General features: G+C 32.3%; 1 protein-coding gene across 3 annotated transcripts; it reads right to left on the bottom strand.

Annotated features, from left to right (window-relative positions):
- Nucleotides 1-572: 572 nt before the first annotated feature.
- Nucleotides 573-10,853, bottom strand: LOC133695668 (paired amphipathic helix protein Sin3-like 4). 3 transcript variants are annotated; one of them, XM_062117591.1, is made up of 24 exons: nt 10,822-10,853; nt 10,131-10,333; nt 9,581-9,748; nt 9,277-9,463; nt 9,089-9,187; nt 8,771-8,935; nt 8,350-8,692; nt 7,303-7,439; nt 6,642-6,717; nt 6,529-6,558; nt 6,049-6,329; nt 5,804-5,958; nt 5,370-5,497; nt 4,995-5,249; nt 3,925-4,611; nt 3,700-3,791; nt 2,520-3,161; nt 2,321-2,421; nt 2,098-2,236; nt 1,849-2,001; nt 1,582-1,745; nt 1,408-1,507; nt 1,098-1,269; nt 573-851 (listed from the first exon to the last, which is right to left on the bottom strand). In XM_062117591.1, the coding sequence occupies exons 2-23, from the start codon at nt 10,208-10,210 to the stop codon at nt 1,126-1,128; spliced, it is 4,326 nt and encodes a 1,441-aa protein (XP_061973575.1). In that variant the 5' UTR covers nt 10,211-10,333; nt 10,822-10,853; the 3' UTR covers nt 573-851; nt 1,098-1,125. The 3 variants fall into 3 exon arrangements, with proteins under 3 accessions (XP_061973575.1, XP_061973574.1, XP_061973576.1); XM_062117590.1 differs by lacking the exon at nt 10,822-10,853 and adding an exon at nt 10,467-10,813; XM_062117592.1 differs by lacking the exon at nt 10,822-10,853 and adding an exon at nt 10,467-10,813 and having other exon boundaries at nt 573-837.
- Nucleotides 10,854-22,294: the final 11,441 nt, after the last annotated feature.

Below are 22,294 nucleotides of genomic sequence, written 5' to 3'. Positions count from 1 at the left end.
TTATTCTTTTGATTTTTACTTATTTTATTTGAAATAATTTATAAAATGTTAATTATTATTATTTTAATTTCTTCACCTTTCATTTTTTTAATTTTTTAGATTTGATCTCTATTATTTTGATTATTATTTATTTTATTTGAGATAATTTATGAAATTATATTTTTTTTCAATTTCATTCTCATTCAACTTTTTAATTTGTAAGATTTGTTCCTTATTATTTTAATAAACTTGAAAAAATAAAATATTAATAAGTTATTTTCCAGCTCATTTTCCATAACATAACCAAACACTAGAAAATGTTTTCCAACTTATTTTTCATTACACTACCAAACATCGAAAAATACTTTCCCGGAATTTACTTTCCCGGAATTCACTTTCCAAAAAAAAACTACTTTCCTGTAAATAAACGGGGCCTCAAGCAGGTCAGCCAAATTCACATGGGAGTTTGACTGGCCAGACCGGGCTTGTTTCTATGTGGTCATCTTGGATGGCTGCCGAAGTAGAGAGCCGCCTTACGATGGGCAAGGCAAATTACAGCACGGTGACTACAAAGAGTGGAGCAGAAATCCAAGGGAGAGAAACAAGACTATAAAAATATTGATGAATGGAATGAACATATATCTCAGATATTACATCACGTCAGCCCTATATACATACATGATGGTGGCTCGAAAGGCCACAAGCTTACACTATACTACAATCTTGCAAAGCCATATCTCCATGATTCCTTATTCACTTGGTGAGACAGCTATGAGAACAGATCAAAGCTAATTTGGCCGCGCCCGCCGCCACAATTGCATTTTTGGCGACAGCCCGTGAAATGCATTCCAAAGCCAGCTGTGGAACAAAATCTGAGAGCAAGTGTTAGAGAGGAGGTTAAAAAAATTAAAAAAACAAAGAGGAAGGAAAGCATTAGAGAGGTTGTCTTTTCCTGTTCATTTTAAGGGTACAAATGGAGGAACTGGAATAATATTAACCAATAAATCAGACTGGACTGATCGTTAACTTCTAATCAGTGTGTGCAGGCTTATGTGCGAAGGTAATTTTGATTACTGTGACAAGCAATCGCAATCAGTTAAGCAAAGATTAGTACACACCATATCCACTCCGTTGCAGGAAGGCATGTTATTTGCTAGATAGCCATCTGTGAAACCGTTGTACTCTTTTCGAAATCTTTTCATGGTTGTGGCAGGAGCCATTCTGCTGCAAAGTTCTGCTTTTCCTTCCCGTTCGAAACAAAAAATCTTCTGTATCTAAAACATAGGATACCTACATGCACACATCAACAGTTGTTAAACAGAAGAAAGAAGAGATAACGAACAAGAAAGTATATAGTGGGTCTTGCTTAATTACAAGTAAATGAATACAAACAAGCAAAACTAAAACGCGGCTTTTAATGCAAGATACCTTAGATGAATTGCATGCAATTTTACACTCTAAACCATTGAAAACCCGAAAACCTTCCATGGCCTGGCACTCATCAGAATTTGCATTTCTACGTTTATTCCTGTAAACAGTGGTCTTTATTTAGCCAAAGGAGCTCATACAAAGCAGACAACTTTGTCCATTGGGTCCACGTACCTCTTCAGGAAAATCCCTGGCTTTTCTTTTTTGTCAGGAACAACTGGGAGGAAATCATTAAGCAGATAAGATGCAAAATTAGGATCCATGGAAACAGCAGTCACTTCAGGTTTATCATGTCCAAAGTCCATAAGCTGAATAGACAAGTGTGTTGGTGCGGAAGACTGCAGAGAAAATTGTGTTACAGTTGCAGCAAAATCAAGAAACCTTCAAACTCATAACAGTCCAATAAAAACAGACACAGAAGCAAAACCACTAGAGACCTACACATTCAATGCGATATATGTTCTCATCGTGAAGAAGCACTCGAGCATTTTCGTGATAAACAATATCCACAAGTCTTCCAGGTTTCCTTGATTTTTCATATCCATATAGTTGGAGCAACTTGTTGTCCATCTCATCTGCTGCTACCGTTTGGAGCTGAGGGAAATAAAGAACTATTTGGTGAGAGGACAAGGGCAAGAAAGGCAGAAAACTGGAGAATGAAAATGTTGAAGGAAATCCTATGCCTTTTACCTGTTTGACAAGCTTATATATTAGTTTGTCCAATGTGAATAGAACATATGACTGTGTCCCAATAATAGCTCGGCAATCATCCTCAAATTTTGTATTATCAGAAGAACCATCAAGTAAGTTGTAAAGTGCACTCATGAATCTGCAAAGACACACACACTTAAATTAATAAAAACTGATCAAGTTCAAGTTGACAGAACCTCTTAAATTTCTGAAACTATGGCACCTGGCATAGAGATCAGTAGGGCTAGTATCATTTGAAGCTCTCCATTTCCTTTCGGCAGATGATGAATTCACCTTTGCAGATTGTATTCTCTCGTATAATGTCTGTCAAATTAATAAACAGAGATACCATGTTAATAAAAGCAGTCTTGTAATTAAATAAAAATCCAGCCATATAAACAGAATTCAAAAACAAGCCTTACTTGGTGAAGCCTAAAAAGAACATAGAAGGAATCATTTCCGTAGAAAACCCGAGAAACTTTTTCTTTGTCATGCAATGAAGGAGGGACATGCTTTGCCAAAGGCTTCACATTTAGAAGAAATCGTTCTGAAAATGGTAACATTGTTCCATCTCCTTCAACATCATGGGCATCAGCCATTCCTTCGGCCTCACCTTCACTCTCAGCTTTAATATCATGCTCATCATGGTCACCATCTTCCTCGTGCTCTTCCCGAGAACAATCTTCACCATCTCCAGACTCACTTCCAGAAACATCACCATTCTCAGATGCATTCTCACTATCCTCTGTTGACCTTTGAGCACTTTCATCACCTTCATCATCAGCATCAGCATCATTCTCTCCTCCAGCCTCTCCACATCCTTCTCCCTGTCTGGCTTGATATTGCCTACTAACAGCACTGTCCTTCACCTTATGCGCTGCCTCCAAACCAGCTTCTCCATAAAATGCAAAATTATCCTCCTCAAAATCTCCATTTGGAGATAATTCACCCTCTTCTCTTTCAATTTTAAATTGTGCAGCGGATTCATCATTATATCTGTGATTCTTGATGACTCCTGTTGCTACCCCATTTGTGGATACAGCGGGTCTTGAAAACTCACCAGCCTGTTAGATCAGCAATAGATACACATTCATCTTTCATCTCAAGTTCACTAGAAAAGAAAATTCGATCAAATAAGAAACCCAACATGTTGTTCATTTAGTTGATGTTTAATTCTCAACAACCCTTAGCCATATCAGGCGATGCAGTCAATAGGAGTATTTTTCTATAACTTTAATTCAATTGCAAAACCAGTAAAAGATGCTTGTCAAGCAACCATCATAACTTATACTGCTGTGTCTGGGCAAATAATTCAGCTTAAGAATCTACCAATATGATACCGAGGCTACCGAGGCTAATGGCTTAAAATTCCAATTGACTGGTAAGTGGTCTATCAAGAACAACAACAACAAAGCCTCAATGCCCAACTAGTTTGGGTCCACTATGTGAATCCGTTTGCACTATTCTGCAAGATCACAAACCAAATCAGCTTCAAAACTGGAAGATTTAAGATCCTTCAATACCACTTCATCCATGCTCACACAGTCTAATCAAGAACAAGCTTAGGAAATTGATATAAACTAATATATGAAAGCACCATACCTCTGTTGAAGGTAATATTTCATTACTCGAACCTATTCCAAGCCCTCCCTCAACAGTGCCATTGCTTGGTCTTGAAGGAGTAGCACTAAGCCCTTGAAACAAAATGTTACATTTCAGAAATCTAGCCATCAATTTCAAAGAAAAGGAGGTGGGAACTAGCGATAGAAGAGAGAGAGATGTGAGGAAATAATGCAAATTAGATAAGATTGGAAGCATCCAACAAACCTGATTGTACAAGAGTTCGCCCATTACTTAACTCTCCAGTGGCAAGAGATACATTTGAATTTAGCAGCCGGTCATTGGAAGCAGCTTGTTTAGTGATCCCTGACAATTCTTCAGCTGCAGCTGCAGATGCAGCTGCATTAATCACCACCTTATCATGTTGAAGAGCACTTGTGGAAGTATCACTTTTGCGAGCTACATGATCTGCATCAGGAGGACCATTTTCTTTAATCCTGTTATCTCCATTTAGCATCCAAGCCCTGCTAGAACTTGATTGTTCAGGTGGGATACTTTCATCTCCATTTCTTGAAGAGTTTGAATGTTTGGAGTTTGTGACTGCAGCACCACCACCACTAGGGCTGCCTTCGCTCTCTCCACTTTTAGAAGACTGATTCTTAGCTTTTACAACATCTTCAGTGTCCTCGGCACCTTGAGGTCGAGACGGAACACCAAGCATGGGTTCTAAAAAGGTTGTCCAAATCTTCATCACTTTATCTAACTGTTCAGATGTACAAACTTCTCCACATGAATATTTGATGAGTTGATATAAGTCCTCATGAATGTCAGTATCTGGGTACTCAAATTCCAAATTTGGTATAATAGGTCGTCTGTTTCCAGCAGCAAAAGCAAGAAGCACATCATCTTCCTTGCGCTTATTCTCACTAATTTCTTTGATCTCCAACAGTAAGGCTGTAAAATATGTCATATATAAATCCATTATGTTTAATGTCGCTAATTTGGACATAAGAACTATTGGATAAATAATGTCTGTTCGATGAGTCCATTATGTTTAATGTAGCTATGGATTGGTATGCAGTCACAAATTAAAATAAATCCATGATTTTATGACCAAGGGTGATGTAAGTTGGATGTTTATTTCCTTAACTGACAAGTATGGGATGGAACAAAACAGCTTTAAAATTATTCAGGACTCGTCTCTAGTTTTTTGTGGTACTCAAACAGCAGAAAGATTATGGTCAGGGATCATAATTCTCATTCACGCCACGACATCAAAATATTTATGTCTTACTTAATCTGAATCCAAACATACCAAGATATCAACTAGCAAATACCTTTTGTGCTCGAGCTCTTTGTATCCTGCTGCTTGAAATAGAAGCTGCGATGATCGAGTGATTTGTGATAGTTTTTGGCATAAATTTCAGCCCAAACTTTGTTAAAGTCAGCACGACACCTTGCCCACTCTTCTTGTTTCTGCTTCAAGCGGGTTAATACAACTGGCAAAGCAAGAGAAGTGTTCTTCCTCAATACATCCATTACATCAAGCCCATGATCGCCATATAAACGTTCAATACACCTCAGATTCAGAGCTACACCAGAAGAAAGGACAATCTCATCAGAAAAAAAGAAGAGGAAAGAACCTAACAAACAAGAATAGGACAAATTACATATTCTAATAACTTGATCAAACACCAATCAGTGTGTATGACCTGTTAAGTGCTCATCAATACGAATGGGACTATCCATTTTGATGGTGTTATTGTTGATCTTTTCTAATAATTCTTCCACACGCTTGGTTGTTACATTCACAGATTCTAACAACATGTCCAGCTCAAACCTGAAAACAACAAGAAAAGTAAAACACTAGAATCTTTTAAAGCAATAATTTATGTAGAGGAGAAGGAAAAAGATTGAGCAAACAGTCTCAACTTCCTACAAGAGACATAACATTATGACAGAATGTTATATTTTGATGTTAATCACAAGAGGAAGGTCAGGAAAAAGTAGGGACTCCTAGAATTAATAAGTTAAAAGCCAATGCCTAAAGAGAATATATATTAGCTACAACAAAATAGCCTCAATTTTTGTTTTTCAAAAAATGGAGACATAAAACAGAATATCATCATCTGAGGCAAGCTCCAACCTGTCATCTTCACATCGAAACAAGCTCTCTTCATACTGGTTTTTTCGCATATGTTTAAAAGAGTAATCTTCACTTCCTGAAGTAACAGATACCCAATGATCATTCAATACTTCAGCTCCAAGCTCTGTCCTCTGACTTGCAGAAGGTATCATGTACTGCCATCATACAATAATTAAGTCACTCAGTGAACAGTACCTATTGAAAGTGCTAAAATCAACTTGTCAACAATATAAGAAGTTGCATACACTCTTTGGCAGAAGCCGATAACTGGGACTGCAGCGCTCACAGTTAGACAAGTCAAGTTCATTAATGGGTTTTGCTGTAAACTTATCCTTGCTGGAAAATAAAGACATCTTGTGACCTCCTGTGTCCTTATTTCCAAAGGTTACACTTTTGTCAAGCCTATCCCTTTCTCGGATTTCACGGTCTCTATCTTTAACCCCATCATCTCTCTCACGATCCCGATCTCTATCCCGGTCCTCTACTTTAACAGCTCTGGGTAAATTACCTTCATTCCACAGGGATTCTGGAATAAGAAGTTGGTAAGCATTAATCTGATTGCGACAAAGGTCAGATCATTTTAGAACTGAGCCAAACATGGTTGGTTCGGTAAAAGTTGAACTAAGACTGAATACAAGTCCTTAAAAAATCAAATTAAACCAAACAAAATGGTGAGAGGCTCTCATCCAGCCTAACAGTAATAAGAAGGAACATCCATTACTTACTTTTACTCACAACACCGGCAAGTAAACCCTCTGCAGGACAAAGTTTTGATTAGAAAGTGTCAATTATGAAATCTCCAAAGAAAGTAAAATAAATACTTGCTTCGTAAAGGTACCATTTTTTTCACAACGAGCCAAAAATTCATTGAAATCATCCATGAGATCAGGATATCTTCCAAGCAAATCACCCACCTGACATGACCAAAAGTTTCATACTTTACTAGTTCTATTCCAATAACTTTTATGATAAGATCTATTCAACAACATTGACTATAAGTATGTAGACATATAGACAGGACCGCCACTACTATTTATTTATACACAATATTGAAGTGCACTCAATTCAATTCTTGTACATTCAACAAGAAGAGACTTACAAATAAAGCACCAAACAAGGAACATGAAAAGCAAGTATCTAATTCCTATCAAACAAAAGTAAAGAGCCTTAGAGTGCCAAGTTGAAATTTTGCAAACCAAAAATGGCTCAGTCAAACCTCCAAAAACTCTATCCCTTACAGCTCAAATAGATCTTAATGTGAAGTTTCAGTTCCAAAATGCCAGAGTCCAAGGAGAGTAAACAAAAGCTACTTTAGAAGTAAAATTTAATTTCAAGTAGCCCATGTTCCATAGGGAACATAAATGATACACATACATGATTTGACATAAGCTCTTCTCATATTCAACAGTAATAACAGAAGCTAATTAATAAATTAGTATGTATCTCTTTCAGTTAATATTGGTTGTTGTGGAGCAATGCTAAATTACTATCAGCCATACCAAAGATTGCAACTCTGATCGTGTGATTATTTCTCTGGTGTAGAGATGAAGACACCTCAAAAATTCCTGGTAATTATCAGGATCGAGCAACGTCTCCTTGACCTTGTCGCAAAAGGCAAGCTCTTGACTTAACGCACCTGGCAAGACACGAACCAAGTCAACATAGCAGAGAATGAAAGGAAAAGGTAAGCAGCTCAAAATATAATATACAAAGGGGGTTGGAACTTGACAAAGGAAAAAGGAGCTTTCCCTGGTGAAGAAGAAAAATAAAAGATGCCGCAAACTCAATTCAAATGTGCTAAGAGCACTAGAGCCCATTAAGAAAATATAACTGATACCAGCAATGATGATCATATGAGTTTGAAGCAGTATATAAAGACATAAAGCATGATAAGAACCCAAAAAGAGATAGAGATGGTGTTTTATGCTGTAACATGCACAATAACGAAATGTTTTCATTCAATTGACAGTTGATAAAGCACCAGGTCAAGCAGCATCAGATAAAAAAACTAGGCCCTAAAAGTTCATTAAAAAGGGGAAAACCTTGACGTGATATTGGAATTTGAAACCACAATAATTTCTTTGACTAGGAATGTCATAAGCATATAACTTACACCAGAAAGCTAAAAGAATGTGTACAAATACAGAATAAAACAGTAGAAAATGTGCCATGTGAACTATAAGAAAAAAATGCCTCTCAGAAAGAAAGGTTTAATGAAAAGAAAAGAGCAGCCCAACAACCAAAGAACATAAAATGTGACTTCATGTGCAATAAAAAAAAAAACCCTTGCAAACATGAAACTAAAACTCAAATCGACAAATGTGGAAGTTGCAGATGCACAAAATATGATGCAATCGAAAATTGAGAGCTACAAGAATAGTAGACAGAAGTTCACCAGCAAAATTATAATTTCCAGTTACAGCCAAATAGCCACTACCCCCCAAAACAAAAATAAAAAGTGCTTTTTCTAGAATTTTCTTGATATAAAACTACAAAAACCAATCACATCTACAAGTGTAAAGTGCTGAAAAAAACTAGGAACTCACTTTTTACAGTATTTTTATCATCATAAGCGGATGAAACAGGATTCATTCCTCCAAAGGTCTCATCACCATCCCCACCTTGTTCAGCAACTGAATCTTCAACCCTAGGAGCAGATTTCCGCTTGTGAGGGAGTCGTTGCATGTTGAAGTCTCGATTGCCATCATGATCATAATCTCTATCATCCCGCTCACGTTCCCTCCTATCTCTATCTTCTCTCCTCTCCTTTTCTTTTTCAGCACGCCTGCGTTGATCCTTATCTGCTCTGATCATAGATCTATCATGGTCTGGATCGGGACGGTCGACACTGAAGTCACGATCAGCATGTGAAGCAGTAGCCCTTTCTTTCTGGCAATTGATAAAAAGCCAAACATTAGCTTGGTGATTAACTAAAAATTGAAAGAAATGAAAAGGGGAAGGAGGAACCTTGTCAGCATGCATCTGGCGCATTGTAGGCATGGCAGAGCTTCTATCACGAAGAGCAGGATTCCTACCAGTTGGAAAATGAGCACTGGCAGCAGCTGAAGAATCTGGAAGGAAATGAGTAAACTCCAAGAGCAGATCATGGTGGTCTCGAAAAAGTGAAGCCACCTGCAAAGAAGTAGTTCTATTAATCCTGCTTGAAATTCAAAGGTCCCAAAGACAGACAAAAAAAAAAGTTATAACTAAACATGGTAGAAACAGAAAATGAAGCATTCAAACAAAGGGAAGAGTATTGAGGTGAGCAGATACGACAGGTATTACCTCCTGGTAGACCTCACTGATGGACTTATTTTCCTTTCTGTACAGGTTCAGAATGTCTAAAAATGATTTGTAAACACGATCATCACCTTGAAACCTTGTCTGGAAAAACAAAATTCATAAGATTAAAACCCTTGGGACCAGAACAATAATCCCACCCTCCAGTTTGGCCGTGAAACAACATTTTGTACCTTAATTTTATTCACAAAATTAATTGCTTCTTCAAATTCAACTGGCTTTTTCTGTGGAGGCTGTTCATCTTCTAGTGGGAGAGTGATCTCATATCCTTTTGGCAAGAAGGTATTGAAACCCAAAATTAAGTCACGGTGCCCTTTAAATAACTCCTTCACCCTCGCTATGACACCTGCAGTGTCAATTCTACAGGAAAAATAAAAGGCAACAAGTAGAAAAATTTCGTCAAAACATATACACATTCTTTTAAAAAAATAAAATAAAATTAGAATGGAGCTCAATGCATGCACATCAACAACAAACCTTTGAGCTTTAAAATCCTTCATGACCTCAAGAAACTCGTCGTATTTTTCTCTGTTGTCTTGAAATATATCCTTGACAGCCTTGAGGTATGCCAAGGCATCATTTGTTGTAAGTTTCTGTCCTCCCCCGCCACCGCCACCTCCTCCGATCATCTGGGGTTGCCCAGAACTTCACAGCACAAAAATATATTTAAATTAATAACTTAATTGCAAGATTCCAGAACACATCCAACAGATCATCGCCCTCGCCCCCCAGATTCATTCACATAAAAGTTACACAAGTACAGTTACCAGTGCCTAAAATAGAATAATTACCTTTTTTTCTATCACATCCAAAACGAGAATGAAAGGGATTTCCAAGAAAATTTAGGAAGAAGAAAAGAAAAATACAATTACTGAATTAAACCTAAGAAAATTACTCATCATCAAAAAAAAAAAGAGACAGTGTTAACTAACAAGTGATGTAATTAATCAGGTTTAACATAAATTATTCCAGAATCAAGCTCTAAAACAACAGAAAATTAAAAAAAGAATAAAATAAAAACACTTACGTTTCGCCTTTAGTAGAAGAAGAGAGCACCGGCCTTTTAAGCTGAGACCCCATGTAAACATCATCTCTTGACCTCTTCATCTTTTTTTCCTCCTTTTTTTTATTTTCTATTTTTTTTTTACGAATAATAAAACTATCTCTCTCTTCAACAACAACAGCGACGAATCATGCCTTGAACAACTTCAATTGCAGACATGAAGAAACCTGCAATCAAAGAATCGGTAAGCAGATCTAACCGATATTTTACTTTAGAATCAAAATAAAACAACAGATTAAGATGATGATGATAACAACAAACAGCAACAACAACAACAGCAACAACAATAATATAGATCACCTTATCGAAACACCAAGTAATTTTTCCATTTTACTTCAATTCAAAGCAACTTATCAGAAAATAATTTTACAAACATTTAGATCGTTTATTTCTCGCTGCTGGATTAGCAAACACACTTTTTTTCAACAACAAAAAAATAGTTCTTTTCTTGTTTTGAATTTAAGAGAGACCAGAGAGCACGAAGCTCTATCTACACGAAGAAGAAGAAGAAGAAGAAGAAGAAGAAGAAGTCTTGATGTAAAACAGGAAGAGAATACGATAAATGGAGCACTGACTCTGTCTTATGAAAGAAAGAAGAAGAAAAAGGAAGAGAAGAGAAGAGAAGAGGGGGAAGAGGAGAAGAGAGGATGCATACATATACATACAGCAATGTTATGTTTATTTGTTGAAGAAGAAGAGGGGGAGAGTTTAGAATGTTGATATTAATAGAGGGTAAATCTCAAATAAGTCCCTTAATTATATAGTTTATCTCTAATTAGTCCTCAAACAATTTTTTTTTACCTCACTAGATCCCTCATGCTTTCCATATGGTATTTTTTTCGTGTAATATCGTGTTTTAAATTACGTCTGATTTAAAAAAAACATTACATATTTTTTATTTTTTTCAATCCAAACACGTAGATAAACATAATATAGTTTTATATGAGTAAATAAACAATAGGGGTACAATTGAGAAATAATATTATTTACAGACTCGAATGAGGTAAGCTCCATAATTAGGGGACTTTGTTTTTACCCTAATGTATATTATAACCCATAAATATGTTCCTAAAAAAAAAATCGCTTGCAAAATGCAGAAGAGAGGAAATATAAGAATTGGTTCGTAACCTGGAGATAAAAGTCATTTAGATGAGTTTACAGGTGATAGCCGGTTTGTTTTACCCCACTACCCCTCCACGTACCTGCTAGGGCTTTCGTTCAACTTCAGAAGAGTAAAGTAAGGATTAGACAGTCATGTTCTTATATATGTAGGGGCAATTTGGGCAATTTAGCGAAACATGGTAGAGAGAGGGCTGAAATTGAAACTTAAGAGCGAAAGGGTGGTTATGTGTTTATCAGTTTATCTTGTCATGTGATTCCAAATCTGGGGGCTTTTCAGGAGGTCCGAATGAATCAGTTTTCTAATTAAATTACAAATTTGCAATTCCGGCCAAATTATTGGATTTTACTTTACAGTTAGTTTGATTTTTTTTCTGGTCTAGTAAGTCAACATCTATTTAAGTTAAAAAAATATAAAATAAAAATAATCTCAAGTAAAACTCAATAAAAATCAATTATTAATTTGTTGATTTTTTTTTATAAAACCCAAAATTGATTTGATAAGTCTATCCAAAACCCGATTAATCCAAGAACAAGCTATTTTAGTTTAAAAAGGTCAAAAAAAAATTATTGTTAAAAACTCAATCAATTTAAGGTAAAACTCAACACTAAACTTATTAATGTTTTTTATTTTTTAAATCAAAATAAATATTGTTTAGATATTTTTTTAATTGAAAAAAAAAAACTTGTGTTAATCCCACTTATCCTCCCAATAAGTAACCCAAAGCCTTACCGGATCAAGTTGACTTGGATTTTAAACTATGTTCTTTAGTAATTAAATATGAAGTAGAATCTACAAATTTTGCCCTAATTAGAAGACAGATTCATTGTGACGGTGGGGGGTCAGATGCAAGTGGAGAGATCCGTCTCGGGCTTTTACAGGATTTAAACCGCTGAAAGAGCCCAGTCTAAGACATACAAGAATCTGAGCTCTTGCTTTTGGGTCACTGAAGTTGAACCTGAGGCTCAAAGGCCCCCTTCAGCCTTAGGTTATCTTTCTTTCAGGGCTAGGGGTTGCTTAATTCATTCTACAGGCGGCGATTTTTGAATTGACGTATGAGAGTAAATCTAAACACCATACATGGACTCATATCAAGCCCAAATCCATAATAACTAATTATAATTATATAGAAAAAAAAACTAAAAAAGTTAATATATTAATATTTTATTGTAGATTCACACAATAAAATTATTATTTTATCTTTAATTAAAAAATTAACAGAGTTTAAGTTTAATGCTAGAAAAGTTTTTTCTATATAACCCATTAGTTATTATTAAAGAGTAGATTGATGGGTATGCTTTTCATGGAGTTTTCTCGATCCAACAACTAAGTTATAGATTTGATTTGATTTTTATTAAAGCTAAATAATAAAAAATTATTATGTTTAGTTTTTTCAAATGATGTATATTTTGAAATTCATTTATGTGATAGTTCAAATAGATTCAAGTTTTTTTTTTTTTTTTTGTAAAAAAAATTTTATTTTACCATTTATTATTTTTATTTGCTGGAAATATTTGTATTTTTTTTTTTATTTCTATACAATCATTCAATTATAATTTAATTTTTACTTTGTTAACAAATAAGATCATCAAGACATTTTAGAAATATTATAAAGATATATTTTTATAATATTACAAGTATTAATCTTTTACATTGAATTATTTTTTTTTTCATTTTATTTATTATTAATATTTTATTTTCTAATCATATTATTAAATTTATTAGAATATTTTAAAACTTAACTTGGAATTAAATATTTTCCTCCATCTCAAGAAATCATCTGGAAACTCTCACCTCTCCAATCGAGGTTAATCTTTTTGTATTATTATTTGTTTGCGCTAAGTCGAAGTAGGGGAAGGGGCACAGTTGCAAGACTAGCCTCCGGCGAACTTTCTAACCCCGGCGAGCTGGGTTAAACTCTAAAAAAGGTATCTTCAATCAACAAAACGTAAGGCGTTTGCCATTCGACAGAAGAGAGAAATCAAGGGTTACAAAATAAAGAGAAGCCAAAGATGCGTCGTAGATGAGTCGGGATTCACTCTCAACTAATAAAGATCTCTCTTACCAGTGGATCTCCTCATGCCCGTGAAGCGACCCAACGAAAGTTATCTGTTTGCTAGACTCTCCGCAAACAGTCAGGCTAACCCCCGTACCTCGTAGTTCTTTCTGTTGCTCGCGGTCCGTTTGGAAAGTAGGTTTTTTTAAAAAAATGGTTTTTTAATAAAATTAATTTTTTATATATATTTGATAGTATCATGAAAAATAATACGGAACAAATCTTACAAATTAAAAAGTTGAATGATAATAAAATTGAAAAAAAACTAATTTTATAAATTATCTCAAGTAAAATAAATAACAATCAACATAATAGAGATCAAATTTAATAAATAAAAAGTTGAAAGTAGATGAAATTAAAAAAATAATTATAATTTCATAAATTATTTCAAATAAAATAAATAACAATCAAAAGAATGATGATATATAAAAAAAATTCAATTAAGAAAATGATAAGAGAAAAGCAAATAAAAATAATAAAAATAAAGACTAGAGTTGACACAAAAATCAAATTAAATCAAATTTTAAGGGATGAAATTGAAAAAAATAATTCAAACAAAATATATAGTCATCAAAAGTTTGAGGACCAAATTTGATATAATCAGCAAATAACATGATCTTTTTAATTTTTTTATAACTTCTGAAAAGTGTTTTCTGCCCAAAATAAAAGAAAAACATTTTCTTGAAAACCAAACCAAATTTTTCTTTGACTGGAAAGTGTTTTCCGTTGACCAATTTTTCTAATGGCAAATAAACACATAAAAGTTTGAAATATAATTTTTAAAAAACCACTTTTCATGAAACAAACGAGACCTTAATCATAACTATTGGAACCCCAAACAGAAAGCTACTTATCTGGAAAGAGGAACAAAGCTTGGATTTTAAGTCCTAAGTCTTATGCTGCTAGCCGAAATTTTTTTTATGTTACAAAAAAATGATGTTTAAGTGATGATAATATTTTTAAAGAAATTAGAAGAATTTAGAAGCATTGGAATGAGTTAAAAAAATTCAGTTATTTTAATATAATTATATATATAAAAAACTAACAACAATAATAAAAAAAAAAGGCAATGACTAATAAAAAAATTGAATGCTTTTTATTATTATAAAAAGATATTCTTAAATATTATTAAAAAGTCTCAACTATCTTATTTATTAACAAATAAAAAATTAAATGAAAACGAGATAACCCCATAAAAAAATAAGAATATTGAAGTTCAATTATCGGCAATTGAAAAATAAATAAATAATTTTTTTCAAATGACAAAAAAACCTAACTTGAGTTAGCATGCTAAATTTATGGCCCAATTATGAGATCAAGATAATCCTATACAAAAAAAATTAAATAAAACAATGGAGATCATCTCTCACGCAAACTAAATAATAAAAGGCAAAATTGAAAATAAATCAATTAAAAAAAATAAAAAAGAAATCAACCCGAGTTTACTCAACTAACATATGATCTAAGATATAAGATTGGGATAACGCCATAAAAAAAAGGGACAAAATCTCAAAGCTGAAGGATCAATAACCTAATTTTAAATGATGAGATTAAAAATAAAATGAAGTTTTTTTAAAAAAAGACCGAGTCAAATTGGGCTAATCTTCAAAATCCATAACCCAAGTTAAGAAACCAAGTAACCCCATAGAAAGCAAACCTAAAAAAATCATGAAGCAAAATTTTTAACCATCCAGAATTAAAAAGCAAAAAAAATAACAATAAAAAAATGATGACCAAATCTGGTATAAAAATTAAATGAAATAAAACAATGAGGGATGAAATTAAAAAATAAAATAAAATAAATCAAGAAAAAAAGAATAATAAAAAGAATAAAGATCAAATCTGGAATAAAGAATAAATTAAATAAAATAATAAGAGATGAAATTAAAAAATAAACAAATCAAGAAAATGATTAAAAAATCCAAAAAATAGCAATAAAAAAATAAGGACCAAATATGGTTGATAAAAAAAATAAAGGAGGATAAAATTAAAAAAAAAATCCAATTGTATAAACTATATCAAATAAAATAAACAATAATAAAAAGAACATGGACCAAATTTCAAGGAAAAAACATTAAAGAGCTGTTTTAAAAAATTGAAGGGACATGCATGGAAATCAAGGGGGAGAGGGGAAAAAAGTAAAAAAAGAAGAAGTCACCAACACTAAACAAAAGGTTTGTTAGCCACTCGTGCCGTCAAGGGATAAAGGGGCCACCAAGTCAATTTGAACGCCACCTCGAAAACCATCATTTCGCCACCAGAAGATGCCCTACTCATTATCCAAATGGTGTGGGTGTCTCCCACACACGCCAACCACTTTTTAAAAATAATATTCTATATTTATTAAAATACAAAATTACTTCCTTTTCAACTTGATTATAACAAAAAAATTAACTTGAAAAAAAAAAACCTTGCACGCCAACTAAATAATTTTTTATTCCAAGGGCTATTGCCATTTCATTATGCTTACAAACGACGAAGAAGCCCCTGAATGCATGTTTAATAATTTTTTAATATGTAAAGACCAATTTGTCCCAAACAATCTGGTAATAACTAATAAGTCGTGTGGAAAAGACTTTAATATTTTGTGTCCTAGTTCATAGTGTTTTATTAATCTCTTTTATGTTTTTGTTAAATGTTCTAAAAAAAGGATAAACTTCATCTACTTGCTAGATTTAGAAATTCAGCAATAATATCCATGAAATAAGAACTTAAAAGACATTCCTTGCTACTGTGGAAACCATGTTATTAAACCCAACTCAGCTAAGGTAGTTGACCCGGTGATTTAGTGATCTAAAGCATGATTCAAGTTCGGTTTTATTTCAAATTGTTTTAAACATTAACCCAACAAAATCTTAATAACTTAATGAATTGACCCAAAACATAGCATAAGGGAAGAAACCAATCTCTTTTGGGCTCAACCAAAAGAAATACCTAACCTCTTTAAGGCTCAATCAAGGGAAGAACTCGTCTTCCTAAAGCTTAACAAAAAAAAAGGCTCACTCATTTAGATTTTAGACACAACTATATTTTGGATCTTATTTTTTCTACACCCATTAAGTGTATAAAAGCCCTTTAAAGACTCACTATATTTTCATTGATATTAATGTCATATAAAAGATAATGTGTAAAAGTTCTTTAAGAGCCCATCATATTTCCATCGATATATATATATATATATATATATATATATATATATATATATATTCATCAACATTAATACATATGTCATGTATAGTTTTTCTTTTTAATACTATTAGGACAATATTATACTTTAGTTTTTTCTCTCCATAAAAAGATTTATTAGCTATAAATAGATCATAAATCCTTTAAACAAAGGGTTCGGAATTTCTATTTTTTACTATATATTTATTTTCAGAGTATTTCTATGTAATATTATTGTATTTTATCTTAAAAAGTCATTGACTTAATTATTGAAGAATCTTCAAATTCACCAAAAAAAATCTTTTATAAGTATTAAGCCCCCAACTCCAGCTACTTTAGTTAGGAAAAATGGATCAGATTACCAGAATCAAGAGAATAACTGATTATCCAAATATAATTCTTGCTCTCAAGCTACTTGAATTTTTCAGGATATCATCTATTTATATATAATTCAAAACAATCTATTAGATATTAAAAAACTATTACATAAAATAGCATATATACAAGTCCTGCACTTCCGGATTCAATGACTATCTCCAGAAGTGCAATTACTCACAAAACTGGGGATAAGAGCTAGAGAGAGTCCCTTCTATTTATTTATTTATTTTGGTTATTTTTACTTGGTTGGAATAAGAAAATCGACCTTCAAATACATCCAAAACCAGCCGATCGTTGTCCTGCAGTTCCCACGTTGGAATTATGAGCATTTTAGCCGATGATAACCATAGCCATAAATAAGCTTATAATGCTAGCCGGCATTAATTATTGTTTTTAGATGAACCGACGTTATATATATATAGTTACATTATTGACACATGCTATGTTGTGAGTTTGGTTAAAATTTTCTTGTACATTAAAAAAAATATTTGGAGGTCGTTAATTTTTTTTTCTTTCTAGAGGAAAAAAAATCTAAACTATATAGGGGTTAACTTTATAGATCGAAAAGCAACTTGAAAATCCATAAAAAGATGATTTGACTAAAAAAATTAAAATAATATTAAGATAACAACATTTTTTATTGACTTGGAAAAACCAGATTTAACATGTCGAATTCACAACCTAGATTATGAGACTATAATAACTTTATAAAAAGTAAATCAAAACAAATTATAAAGCATAATTCCAAACCAACCCAATATCAAAGGATGAAATTGAAAAAAAAAAAATTTTAAAAGCAACTTGGGTTAACTTGTCAAACCTGCTACCCAAGTCTTAAGACCCAGATAACCTTATAAAAAACAAATCATGAATTTCAATTCTCATTTCTCAATCAGCTCAATGTTAAAGGATAAAATTAAAAAAATAAATCAATTAAAAAAAACAACTCAAGTCAATTTTTCAACCTCATGACCTAGGTCAAGAAACCAAGACAACCTCAAAAAAAGAAAATTAAAATAATAACTTTATTTAACTCGAGTTAACTTGTCAAATATATGACTCTAGTCGCGAGACTAATATAACCCTATAGAGAGTGAATCAAAATAAATTATGAAACTCAATCCTCAATCAACCTTATCGAATCCAATGTTGAACTATGAAATTTATATATAAAAAAATTAATTAAAAAATGACACAAAAAATAAGTCTAGTAAACCCAAGTTAATTTGTTAAACATTATTTTTAGGTCATGAGGTTGTGATGACCTAATAAAAAGTAAATAAGAACAAATGATGAAACTTAATTTCCAGTCAAACACATTATTAGATGATGAAAGTGGGGGAAAAAGTCAATTAAAAAAATTAAATCAACCGAGTTAACCTGTCAAACTCGCGACCTAGGTTATAAAACGGGACAACCCAATAACAAGTAAATTCAATGTTGAAGTACTCATGATTTAGGTTATGAGATCAAGATAACTTCTTAAAAAAAAATAACCAGATTTAACCTGGGTAAAAATACCAAAACATGCAATCTTGATCTTGAGACCAAAATATTCTCATAAAAAACAAGTCAAAATAAATTATGAAACTAAATTCTCAATTGACCTAATATTGAATGATGAGATTAGAAAAACTTCAATTAAAAAAAAGAACACAAAATGATCCAAGTCAACTCGGGTTAACATATTAAGCAATATTCTTGGGTCATGAGGTCAAAAATAATAGGATATAAATCAATAAAACAAATTATAAAATCTAATTATAAATCAACCTAATATTAAAGAAAGCGATTGTAAAAAAAAATTAATTAAGAAAAATATATCCAAGTCAACCGAGTTAACCAACCAAACCTGTAATTCGTATAATGAGAGTGAAATAACCTAATAAAAAACAAATTTGATATTAAAAAATATAAAAAAAACATTAATTAAATTTTTGTTTTCTTAGGTGAGATGAGGTAACCCCTCCTTTTTCAGCTTTTTGTTAATATATGGTAGGAGTCGAGACAGCCCACACCTAAGAAATAGACGGCCCACCATAAAAATAATATGCAGTTATACCCTATAACTCAAAGACAAGTTCAACAGATACAAACACACAGAGCTTTAATAACAATCATCCAAATGATGGATACTGTTGAATGCCTCATTTTTTTCTTTTTAAATGTGTTTTGTAAAGGTTAATTCCTTGTTTTTCTCTGTGGGCTGGTTTCAGATTCATACATTCAAGTCCAACTACTATGCCTCTGAGATTTTTCAAAGACACAGACGGGTTCATATGGGATTGAATTAGCTGCTTATAAATAAAACCTAATTATTGTCTAGAATCACTCGTGTTAAATGTTTCGACTACTCTATTAAAATAGTTTTAAAAAAGAGAGGAAATTGTTTTCGAAAACAGTGTTTCTGGTTAATTCCAGATGCATGTAGAAAATGCCCAGGACACCCTCTCTTGTTTTATTCACGTCAAGTTAGCTGTCTTGGTGATCTCGGGACTTCTTGGATAAATAGAAAATTCTTTTTTTTTTCTTTCTCTTTTGATGATAAGAATTGGACTTGATCCAAAGCCCTCACTGTCTCTTCTGTGATCGAGTATTGCCTCAAAACCATCACAGCTCTCGGATTCCCCAACACGAACACATGAGGATAATAGATTGGACCAAAGGGTGGCAAGAGGGGTGGCGTCCCAGAAGGGAATGTTTTGTGTGATTGGCTACTATGGTTTCATTTCTGATCTGTAGCTACATAAACAATGCCCAGATCCTCTTGGCTTCGCTGCTCCCAATGCTCGAGCTTGCATGTGCTACTGTCGCCTGAGAGGGAGAACACCCATGAAACACATGCCGGAGAATTCGATGGTTTTGGTCACATTTCAGCCTCCTCATGCGAAGGCCAGGCAATCCAAGAACATGCTTATCAAATGAGGTCTGCCTCTCAGTCAAACAGCATAAAGACGGTTCTCTCTGGCCCCATATATCACACCCCTTCGTTGCTCATATCCATGTTGCAAATTATGCCATGGTTTTAAACATATGTTTGTAAGCTTGTTAGTTCTTGAATTTTTGAACTTGTGGAGGGCCATTCTCGGGGCTTAAATGCGGATAGGCAATTGTTTGTAGGTCCGCTCTCATTCCAAATTAGAGCGTGGAGTGAAATATATGGTACTTCTATGCAAATCAAAGCAGTGCGACTGATTTGAAGATAAATTGAACGATAAAAGTAACCGAGCAGCGTTATTGACGAGTTAACGAGTGTTATTTCATGCCGACCGTTGGCTATTAATGGATACAGTAGATTGAGTTTTGCTCTATAATTTAATTGTATTCAATTTAATTTTTTATATTTTATAAAATATAAATTCAATTCATTTAATTTTTTTTTGACATGAACTGATTGGATATATCGGCATGGATTAAAATTTTTTAATATTATAAATATTCTTGTGTATATTGATTATCTTATTCTTTGATAATCTTAAAAAAATATCGAGTTGCAACTGTTAGAACTAGATAAAATGCCTAAAATACATATATTATAAACAACATAAAAAATATTATAATTTTTATATAAAAACAAAATAAAATAAAAATAATAGTCAAATATTTTATCAAATAATTAGGATATAATATGATACAAAAATAAATTAACAAGAAGAGACTATAAAGTGCTTTTAGATTCGTCATTTAACTTAAAAAAATAAAAGTTTAGTCTAAAATCTTGAATTTTTATTTATTTTTATATAGTCTATTGGTTGTCAAATAAAAGATATTGAAATTTTAAAATACACTAACACTTTATCATATCAAATTTTAAGAGTAATAACTATAATTTATGTGAAAGTAGAGAAGAGAAAGAAAAAAAAAGATTAAAGAGAACGAGAAATTGTTATGATTGTAAAAAGAGAGAGAAAAAAAAATAAAAAGAGGAAAAAGAAAATATTATTTATATTAAGAATTTGGGTTACTTATGTTATGTTATATGAGTTGGAGTTGGACTGTCTTCAGTGAATTTTAAAAATTCCAACCAGTACCTATTTATTTTTAAATTTTTTTGATTTATTATTATTTATAATATTTAATTTTAACGGTCCAGTTAAATATTATAGATGCAGACACCCCTGCTATTTATACTGCCATACCACAGTATCGAGTCAATCAAACGAAGCCGTTTGGCACTTATGAAAAAGAATGGTTATTTATCTCTTTGCCAACCCTGTTTTGTCAAAACAATATGAATAAGTCGTAAAGTTTACTAATCACGCAATAAATAAATAAAATAAATTTTAATGCTTAGAAGAATATGATTTTATTTTAAAAAATAAAATAAACTAAAGTAGTACTTAAATTATTTTTTTTACAAAACGGGGGTTATAATTTAGGGTCTTTCAGGTCCCCCCCCTCTTCCCCGAGTGAAGTTTAGACTATCTTGACATTGAATTTGAATGCTATTATCTTTATTTAGAGCGTGTTTGGTATTGCGGTTGCTGTTGTAGTTGTGATTTTAAAAACATTGTTTTATAAAAAGTACTTTTAGTTGAGGTTGGGTTGGAAAAATATATGTTTGGTTAAAACTGTGGTTGAAATTGAAATTGAACAAAAAATAGTTTAATGTATTTGGTTAAAAAAATGCTTTTCAAATTGAGGTTATAAAATAATTAAAAAATATTTTTAATTTAAATATTGTAGATTTAACAACTATTATTACATCATGAAATAAATAATATTGATATCAAATTTTTTTTATTATTCCATTAAACTATATGCAATGTCATCACAACGAAATCTATCCAACAATGATTATATTTTTCATGGTTTTTTAAGCACGCAACAACAAAAACTGAATTTTTTATTACGTCATCAAGCGATACCCTTCTAATTTTTTGAATAAAACACAATTAAAATAAAAATAAAAACTGAATTTTTTTTAACTGGGTCGGACCTGACAATAACATAATTGGAATTGCGATCAAATTCAAATGCTACGTCATCATACAATATCCTTCTAATTTATGTAGTGTTATTAAATACTAGTTTTTCGAGTAAAACTCAATTTTTTTAAAAAAAAATTACAATTTCATTACGTACAAAATTCATTCGACAAGAACTACAATTTTCATAATTTTTTGAGTGTGCAATAAAATTACGTAAAATATTATAAGGAATAAAATTAAGATTACAATACGAGTAAATTTAATTCACCTTAAACTAATTTTTTAAAAAAACAATATTATTCATGTTCACGTGAACAATACGAGTGAAATCAATTAACTGCACCGGTTTTTCAAGAAAAAAAAAAACTAAACTTTTCGCCCTGTTTTTCACAAAAAAAAAATAAAATTGTTCACTAAAGTGAACAATGCAACAATGGAGCATGGCTCCACTGTGGAGCCATGCTCCATTGTTTTGCTT

The sequence above is a fragment of the Populus nigra genome, chromosome 6 (assembly GCF_951802175.1).
Source record: "Populus nigra chromosome 6, ddPopNigr1.1, whole genome shotgun sequence".
Classification (NCBI taxonomy): Eukaryota; Viridiplantae; Streptophyta; class Magnoliopsida; order Malpighiales; family Salicaceae; genus Populus; species Populus nigra.
The sequence above is the reverse complement of the archived record's forward strand: the minus strand, read 5'-3'. Positions and strand labels throughout refer to the sequence as shown.

Excerpts from the sequence above, each read along its gene's own strand:
- LOC133695668 (XM_062117591.1), bottom strand. The coding sequence starts at position 10,210 with ATGAAGAGGTCAAGAGATGATGTTTACATGGGGTCTCAGCTTAAAAGG. Across the intron at positions 8,936-9,088 it reads TCAGTGAGGTCTACCAGGAG|GTGGCTTCACTTTTTCGAGA; the intron begins GTAATACCTGTC and ends ACTTCTTTGCAG. Across the intron at positions 7,440-8,349 it reads TGATAAAAATACTGTAAAAA|GTGCGTTAAGTCAAGAGCTT; the intron begins GTGAGTTCCTAG and ends GTGTCTTGCCAG.